This window comes from Dermacentor silvarum, chromosome 9, assembly GCF_013339745.2.
Source record: "Dermacentor silvarum isolate Dsil-2018 chromosome 9, BIME_Dsil_1.4, whole genome shotgun sequence".
NCBI classification, from domain to species: domain Eukaryota; kingdom Metazoa; phylum Arthropoda; class Arachnida; order Ixodida; family Ixodidae; genus Dermacentor; species Dermacentor silvarum.
In genome coordinates, this window is record NC_051162.1 from 155,349,800 (window position 1) to 155,359,376 (window position 9,577).

At 47.1% G+C, this 9,577-nt stretch overlaps 1 protein-coding gene across 3 annotated transcripts in view; it reads left to right on the forward strand.

Annotated features, from left to right (window-relative positions):
• The window catches only part of LOC119464554 (zinc finger protein 329), a 38,439-nt gene extending 31,613 nt beyond the window's left edge, over window positions 1–6,826 (forward strand). For all 3 annotated transcript variants that reach the window (XM_049656360.1, XM_037725571.2, XM_049656359.1), the window contains exons 8-9: window positions 1,858–3,586; window positions 5,159–6,826. In XM_049656360.1, the coding sequence (XP_049512317.1) occupies window positions 1,858–2,323 (466 nt within the window). In that variant the 3' untranslated portion in view covers window positions 2,324–3,586; window positions 5,159–6,826. The remainder of the gene's footprint in view (window positions 1–1,857; window positions 3,587–5,158) is intronic.
• The last annotated feature ends 2,751 nt before the right edge of the window (window positions 6,827–9,577 follow it).

Consider the following 9,577-nt stretch of genomic DNA (forward strand, 5'->3'; position numbering starts at 1 on the left):
TTGTGCACCAGGAATCGGACAGCAGGCAAACGATCGCTCAGCTACTCGCACCATTTCTGTCCACGCGTACGCAAATACATTTTAATATGTGCTATAAGTACAGTTGGACCTCGTCGCAACGAAGTCATATCTGACCTGAAAATACATTTGTTATGTTCGTGTTCGTTATATCGAGGTTTGACTGTAACTATTCTCAAGTTCTCTGATTGGCGCTGGCGACAATAATGATGCGGTTGTAACGAACGACCATGGTCAGAGCAGGTCGCAAATATGCATTCTCTGCATGCGGTCACACCCCCTATGGACGAACGAAGTAGTTGCACGCATAGTGTTAATGACGACAGAGGGCGCACGCTCGTAACAGCCTTACAAATCTACCGCTCTAAAGACTGAATGGTAAAGAGTAAAAGCAAAAGATCCGGCTACATTTGTCGCCTTCAGCCAATAAGCTTGCACACTAGTAAGACTGCAGCTTAGACAGAACGGAACACTGCCTCTGCATCTTTGGCCAAAGTGTCGGTGTCGTCTACCAATTCACTGCTCACCATCGTGGCCCAAATAGGAGCTGTCTGAGCCGTGCCTGCGGCTGCCATGACCACACCAAACAAGAGCTCAATGCCGCTCAGTGGCGGGAGCTGTCACATGACCAAACATGGCAGCGCCCTTGGGTATGGAGCTGTAAACAATCTATAGGGTGGTTCAGGTGACTTTGGCCATGCCGGGTATGCGGAAGGCGGCACATAGTATTATTTGTCTGTTCCGTAGCTCGCAGCTTATAGCGCGCTTGCGCAGCACGGAGGAAGAGAGGTGCGCTGACGGAAAGGGTCACTCGCTCGACTCGAATACGTCTCTTTAATAAAACTAAAGGTAGCGACATTCGTTTATCTTGCCACCTGAGCCAGCGAGCGAGGGCAGGTGAGGAGGTGTGTTATCCACATATCCATGTGGTGGAGCGGAGTCACGTGGTTGCACTTGCACCGTTTCCGCAGAAACAAGAGCACGAGCGTCCACGAGCTGTCGACCACGCCTTTTGTTTTCTTGGTCTTTGTGTTGACTTGCACCGGCGCCATGACAGTTGCTTTTGGTCGTGGATCCAGCGATCACCACACTCGGCGCGATCGTCACGATCAAAAAGAGTAAACTGAAAGGGCGAGCGGTGAGGGAAGGCGCGTGCGATGAGAAGGAAAGGCCAGGAGGGGAGGGATGTCGGTACCTTTAGTTAATTCAAGGGCGTAGGCACGAATAGACTCCCTCCGTGACATTTTCAGCCGACCAGTTAAAAAAGCTTGAGTAGTTAAATAAGCTCGACCAGTTAAAAAAAGCAGAGCAGCCTGTTGGTATGCTTCGAGTTATCCGGTTTACAACAAGAGTTTACTTACTTTCAAATATGCTGCTCATTTTCACGGTAAGAGATAAAAGCAGCAATTTATTCTCACTTAGGAAAAGTTCCATCTTAGCCACAGTGGACCAGGAATCACTTGGCATCAGTGTACGAGGCCACCGAGGTGGATGCAATAATGGGGGGTCGAGATTCAGTTTGAGCACTTTTCAAATGAGCATATATTATTCTAGCGAATGTTTCCAGAAAAAAATAGTGCTTTTTTAGAGTCGAGTAAATACAGTAAGCCCTATGACACTACTTGTGCTGTTATGCTAACCTGACTTGTGCTGTAGTACATATGTATCCCACAAAAGGGTGTGCTCAGAGCAAACATAAACAAAAGTGCTTGCTGCTTCCTGCTCCGCATTCACCCGCTATTTTGTCATGTCTGTGAGTATCTCTGCTAATTTTAAAGTTCGCAGGTGTTAGCAGATGTGCTAACAAATTGTTTCACATATTTGCACGCCCGCACGCAGGAATCACATCACGCTGCACGAGCGGGTCCACACGGGCGAGAGCCCGTTCACGTGCAACGTCTGCAAGAAGGGCTTCTCCGGGGCCGGCGCTGTCAAGAGGCACAAGCGCATACACACGAATGAGAAATCGTACGAGTGCGACCTGTGCGGCCAGTGCTTCAATGTTCACTCCAACATGAAGCGCCACCGTAAGATGCACACAGGGGATGCCGAGGTGCACACCTGCCCCGACTGCGGCAAGACATTCGCTCAGAAGGCGCACCTCCAGTCGCACCTGCGCACGCATACGGGCGAGCGGCCCTACCAGTGCAGCCAGTGCCACCAGCGCTTCACCGAGCTTGGCAGCGTGAGGAAGCACGAGCGCATGATGCACGCGGGCGAGTACCCGCACCACTGCCCGAACTGCGGCAAGGGCCTGGCGAACAACTTCAAACTGAAGAAGCACGTCCGTGCGTGCCGAGTTTGAGTGCGGTGGACGAGAAGGAGCAGACGACGCAGACGACGACGAAGAAATGAATGCGGTTGGAAATGCACCAAGTGTTTAGCGAGGGGACGAAGTGCGGTGAAGCAGTGTCTGGCATCATAGGTGTGGCAGTGCAGTGCAAAAGAAAGACCGAGTCAGGCTCAGCTGTTGAGTGTTTGCAAGCTTGTGCTTTGACAGGGATTTGACTGGCAGCTTCGAGCCGAAGGTCTTGGAACTCTGGACACTACGACTCTTGGGGCAGTGGGGCTTGTAGAAGCAAACTGCATTTGAGGGACAGTTTTTGTGCCAACAAACAAACAAACAAAAAAAAACTGATGTAACGTTTATAGAAAGATGGCAATATAGACTAAGGATCAGATCTGGGCCGACGGTCTTAAGGTTAGAGAAAGTGTCATTTCTGGCCAAGATAGCATAGAGCATGTAACGGTTTGCCTACAAGGGTAAACGAATGAAGGCCAAAGGCAGGGAGAAATAGTCCGATGGCAGCAGAAGATTTGATAGAGCGATGAGCTTGATTGCAGATTTTTGGTACAGGCCTGTAGTCCGGTTTCAAATTAAAAAAGGTATGAAAGGGAAAATTGTCATCTTGTCATCCACACGAAGAAAGCCCGAGGAAAAATTTTTCGCTCTGCCATCTGAGTTAAGCAGGAAGCTAGCAGATTGCAGCGCGAGGGCAAACTCATTGACAACTCAAACTGCGATCTGCTAACTTCCTGGCTAGCTCAGATGGTAGAGCCTTATAGCCTTCATTTGTAGCCTTGTGCTCCATTTGAATGGATGACAATTTTTCCTTTAATGACACTCACTCCACCTTGTAGGATTCCGCCGAACTCATTTGCCATAAAAGGGACAGTAAAATAGAAATCTTTTAGTTAAGCTGCATTGGCAAATTACACTTCTGGATCGTTCGAGTCTTCAAAGTACTAAGTGTAGTCTTTCTAAGCCAGAAATGTGAAGAATGAAACGCGGAAGTTTCTTGCAAGATGTTAGCAATATCATGCCATAACTACATCTGCTCCGTACTAATCGCCGGACTAAACTTCATGGTAGGTTGTAAGAGGCGCTGTTATAAAGGGCATTGGATTAATTTTGACCGCTTGCAGTCCGGTAACGTGCACCCAAAGCGCAGTACACAAGCCATCTGTGCACACCACCCCCATCAGAATGTTACTGCCGCAGCTGAGAATTGAACTTGCAACCTTGGCTCTGCAATGGAACACCATGGCTACTGATTCGCCACAACAGGTATGTACTGCACTTGCTTATCAATATACAAGGGTTACATTATATTCTAGACTAGAAGAACCAGGCGTAACCTAGTACATTTTTTTTTTTTTTTTGAGCAATAAGGGTCCAATGGTAAATTTACTTTGAGATTCGCGGCATCATATAACTGGACAGGCGCTGTGGTCTTGAATGTGAAAGTCGAAATTTGTCTGCAATCATATTTTCTGGTCAGCCTTGTTCAGAAAAAATAATGCCCATTGTGTAACCTCACCATTGCTGGAGCATGCTGTTGCAGATGCGTGGATCATTACTACATGTTCAAAGTTTTATTGACAGTCTGGACAATGCATGCAGACATTGCCAAGTGTTATGTTAATGTGGAACAAAAACTACTTGTTTTTTGTTTTTTTTTACCTCCTTGGCAGGCATCAGTTGCCCACCACTCGGCTGCTGTTTCGAAAATGGCAATTTCTTTGTCATTACTCCAAAATTACTTTATTGAATTATCTTTTGGTAGAATAATGCTCAGGTCTTTGGTAAATTATTCAGTGGCAACAAGAAAAAAAAAAGGCTTCCTTACATTGGACAGTGTTGTCGTCTGCAGTCCGTGTGATGATGAAGTTCAGCAATGCAATAGATGAGAACAGGTGCTGGCTGATCATAATTGCGAATATATGACTAGAAGTGGCAGCCCAGTGATGTGCAGTTCTTGCCAACGAAAAACATTAATGCATCCATTAGTTTGCTTAAGTTGAATGTCGACCTTTACTGCATATTTCAGAACACCTTTCTCTTTCGATTGCTTTGTGTTTTAAGATTTATAACCCCTTTAGTCACGGTGTACACATTTGTGGACGCGACTTATTTTTGCCATTTCTGTGCAGTTGTGGCAAGGAATGGACCGTAAAAATTAGGGTAAATTGAACGTTCTGCTTACCTCGAGTACCTTCATTTTACTTCTGAGGGAAATCTATCGCTACCGAAGATCGCTTTCGAGAAGGCACTTCAGTGTTTGACGGGAGGTGTGACGTGGGTCGTTTTGGTAGCAATTGCGAAATAATTTTTTTTTTCGGTCTAGTAATGCTTGCAACCAATAATTAACTTGTGCTAGTAATTTGCGCTGGTGATTCAATTCTTTTTTTAAACGTATCATTACCGAGTGCACAGTAATTAGATACTTAATCACTCTGTAATTATGGTGACTCAAAAAATGTGGAAATGGTCATTCTACCACCTTGACTTGCTCATAATGGAGTCTGCAGCACCTTGGCATAAAATTATGTAAACTTCATACATTTATCAGCAGTCAATCATAATTCGTGACTGAAGGAGATAAAGACCTTATTTAATATCCCTTGTTGCATATGAAACTTCGATATAAGGAAGAAATGGTAATGAAACGGCAGTATGAAGCTATAAAGGAAACCCTGTATATATGTGGATGGCCCTAAAATATATGTTTATGAATTCAGTAGAGCGATGAGAGAACTAGCCCAGACTGAAGTTTTCATTGATTTGCTAAACTCGATGTATTTTGTACTCCCTGCCTCAATCCGCACCCGTTCTTTCTTTGTTTTGCACATTCTTCAGGGGACACACAGAGGAACTTAGACATCTAAAAAGAACCAAGCACAGTGTCTGAGTGTTGGAAGTCTGAAGCGTGGTGCTTGTGAAGCGGTGAGTCGGTTTGAATGAGAGACTCAACAGCATTGCTTCGACAACTGTTTTAAGCTCCCTGATCAAAGAGTGCCGATGATTGAAACCTACCTTCCTTCGACTCTACTGCCGCCGTTTGCAACGCCAGGAAATAGTTACCATCTACATCTGCAACTCCACTCCACTTCACTCTGTGCAATCATTCGACTTTGAAGGTCTGCAAAGTAAATCGTATTGAAACTCGGCACGAAACACTTCGCACTTTGTGAGCTTGTTCCAGATATGAACCTGAGGTGCTTTTTTTTTTTTTTTCGCCACTGCATCCTTGTTGGCAGTCCTCGATGTCCAGCATGAATGCTTTTGACCTGTGTGTGTGTGTGTGTGTGTGTGCGTGTTTGTGTGCGTGGGCTGCTTTATTGCAGAAGTAGCTTGCAAACATTTTGAATGTGACTGCTAGTGTCTGCCCTAGACTGTCACTTGCCTGTGCAAGTATTGGCAGCAGTGAGGCATTGTACAAGCTTGAGGCTTCCCATCTCGTAATGGAAGCATTGTAATGAATTTCTATGAAGTCTCCTTGTAGTGCATCGGATTTGTTATAAACTTTTTTTGTTCATTGCATGTTGATCTTGAACATTCGAGGCTAACTTTTGGCTACCTAATGTTTGTTTCTCCTCCTTTTCCCGCACTTTCCGGAGTCCGACTATGTCCGAATGGAACTTTTTTTTTTTTTCTCCGCCAACTTGGGTCATTGCGTAGTTCATGGTCTAATGGTTACAGGGTCCATGCGGTCCTTGGAAAACGTTGAAAACATGAATTCTGAAATCACGTTTTCAAGGCCTTGAAAGTCCTGGAATTTTCGCAGGTCCTTGAAAAACCCTGGAATTTTAAGGACAGGAGCACGCGCCTATCTGCCCTCCTCGCACGCGTCCATAGGCGGGTCATGTGCCGTATCTTGGAGGCAATCTCTCCGCAGCAAGTGCAAAGGCCGAGCCGAGACGATTGGTGCCTTGATGTGCATTGCGTTCCCTGCGCGTCTAGTGTTGGCGGTAGCATACTCTCATCTTTCAGAGGCACGGTGTGAATCGTTCGCTCGCGTTGGGACATTGTTCGTGGTCATTGAATGAGATCTGTTCATGTTTGCCTGTGTGCACGTGACACTGATGAAACTATGAAGCTTACTTTGTGTAGTTGCCTCTTTGCCTTGCCATCGCCAACAATGCTGACACCTTTCTCACGCAACTGTGACTTTTTTTTTTTTTTTTTGCTCAGGACAAACATTTCTCGCTTTACACTTTTGTTTTTGATTGGTGGGCACCAGCTGTGGGCACTAAGCATGGTCAGCCATGACATCCAAGATGTACGGCGCCGTGCGACACAACACAAGCAAATCTCTGATGCCGTGAGCCACGTCGATGCCTTGCTCTCGGTGTGATCTACACCGCACGCGCTTGCGCTCGTAATCGCGCTATTATTGCCCGAACTTCTAGCAATTTGATTATAAGTGCTTACTGACGAGATACTATCCACCAGGAATGCGCTGGGAATTTGTGAAGTTGTTTTTACTGTTGAAACTTAGAACCCAGAATCAAGAAAATTTGTATTTTAACGCTCATGGTCACGATTTCTCAGTACATACTTGTGAGCAAATTCTGTCTTTTCTTTTTAATGACGATTTCTTGCAAGTGTTAGGGTTACTGCAAGTCTTCTAATGCATTTTATTTGTTTTGTTTGTTGACTGATGTATACTTGAGTAGAATCCAGTGAAACGAGAGAGACCATAATATTGTCACGAGCTCTCATAACAGAGGGCAGAAACAGCGCGAATGCCCACGGGGACTGTGGGTGGAGAAGGAAGACGACGTTCGGCTGGTTGCTTTTGCACCGGCTTGCAGCTTTCACTGATGCGCTGAACAAGCACAGCGCCGATGCCAACACCACTCGCATCCGTGTGAACCTCTGTTGGTGCTGAGGGATCGAAGTGGCGAAGAATAGGCTGTGACGTCAGGAGGAACTTTAATTGACGGGGAACGATGAGTCGCACTCTGTGGTCCACTCAAAAGGAACGCCTTTCTGGAGAAGGCGCGTGAGAGGATGGGCCACGTCAGCAAATCTGGGAATGAATCGGCGAAAGTAGGAGCATAGGCCTAAAACACTTCGCAATTGCTTGACACTGTGAGGTTCCCTAAATGCCTCTACAGCCAGTCTTTTGTGGATCTGGTCGGATGCCTTCTTTATCGACCTGATGTCCCAGCACAATAGCTTGTCGCTCTCCAAAATGACACTTCTTAGAATTGAGGACCAGGCCAGCCTTCTCCAAACAGTTCAGCACCAACTCCAGCCACTTGTTATGCTCACTAAATGTTCGGCCGAAGATCACAACGTCGTCCAGGTAGCACATGCAAACTTCCCATTTCAAGCCACGCAGTATAGTGTCCATGAACCGTTCGAACATTGCGGGCGTGTTGCACAGCCCGAAAGGCATGACTTTAAATTCAAACAATCCGTCGGGCATTACAAATGCATTTTTTTCCTTATCCTCAATGTGCATAGGAATCTGCCAGTAACCTGACCGCAGATCAACAGAGGAGAAGTACGAGGCCGCATAAAGGCAATCGATCGCGTCGTCTATTCGCGGAAGCGGGTACACGTCTTTTTTGGTAACGTTGTTAGGCGTCGGTAATCAACACAGAATCGCCACGTGCCATCTTGCTTTTTCACAAATATCACTGGTGCTGCCCAAGGGCTAGATGACTCTTGAATGACTCCTTTGGTTAGCATTTCGACTTGCTCACTGATTATCTCGCGCTCTGCAGGCGACACGCGATAGGGTTTTTGTCGAATCGGTTGAGCAGATCCTGTGTTGATGCGGTGGCAAGTTCTAGACACAGGGACCGATGTCGGGCCGTCGTGCTGCGTGAAGTCGAATACTGAGAAGTGTTTCACAAGGAGCGCCACCAACACATCACGCTTATGGTCACTGAGCGATTTAGCGACCATGGAAACGAATTTTGAGTTCACAGGGTGCATGTTTCTGGCTTCTGCTGTGTCCGGAAGTTCTGTTAGCACTGCCATGGGTATCGGCGAGTTTTCTTGAAATGTGGCCAGCTTTAAGCCTTGAGGCAGCACCGCCGCTTCAGTAGAACAATTTATCACCCATAGTCGTGTGCGTCCATTCAGCACCGATACCATGCAATGAGGAACCAACACATTTTTCTTTAGGCAGTTCGCATGTACAGGGTCCACTGCAGCATCGAACGGGTTGCGAGTAGAACAAACAACTGAAACACCCATCGCGGATAAAGCGGGCACAACGGTATCCTCGGAGACGCAAAACACACTCTCTTGTTTGGGTGAGTCTTCCAAGATCTCAGATAAAGCACTTTCGCCCACACTGAGTTCTCCCTTGCGGCAGTCAAGATTGGCACCACACAACTGTAAAAAGTCGATCCCTAGAATCACATTGTGGGGGGGACGAGCAAGGACAATAAACTCAGTGTTAAAAATTCGACCACCTAATGACACATCCACATTACAAACTCCGACCGGATATAATGAGTCACCACCCACTCCACGAAAACTTGTGCTCTGGTCCCAACGAAACATGACCTTGCGTCCCAGAAGACTTTTAAACAGCACACTCATGAGGGAAACAGTTGCACCCGTGTCGACTAAAGCCATAGTAGACACACCGTCAATACACACATGAACCCTATTCTTCAGCATGAAAATAGTTGGAGGTATCTCAGTCAGTTGGAGGTATCTCCAACGACCTCACCCCCATCGGTCGCGCTGGCTAGTTTTCTGGCGGGGGTGACGGGAAGCGGCGCTGCGGAGAAGATGACGGGATGCGCCGCCGAGGCGATGGTGATCGATACGCTCGGAAAGCTGGTGGTGGTGTCAGGGTGCGGTTGGAAGCAGGCGAACGGTTACGAGGTCTTCCCTCTCCAAAGTAGCTTCCTAAGGTGTAGTTACGTGGCCTTTCATCTCGGGAGCGGCTTCCTAGAGCTGAGTTCCCTGGCCGCTGGTTGTCCATGATACGACCACTGTGCCACGCAGACGGCATCGATTGCCGATAGCTCGATGGTCAACGTTGGGTGCAGTATCTAGCTGTGTGACCTGGTGTGCCACAGCTGTAGCACACAGGCATAGGGCGAACATCGGGATGCTGATGACACTGTTCAGCTGTGGCCGTGCGTTGAGAGTAACGAATATTCTCTCCTTGCGAGTCATAGGCAGTGGCTGGTCGTCGTGAGCAACCGTTGCGTGGACGCTGATCAAGGCTTTGGTCAAAATAATCGTTATAGGACGGCTGGTTCAGGTCATAATGTGGACCATCTCTATAGCTGTCAAAGT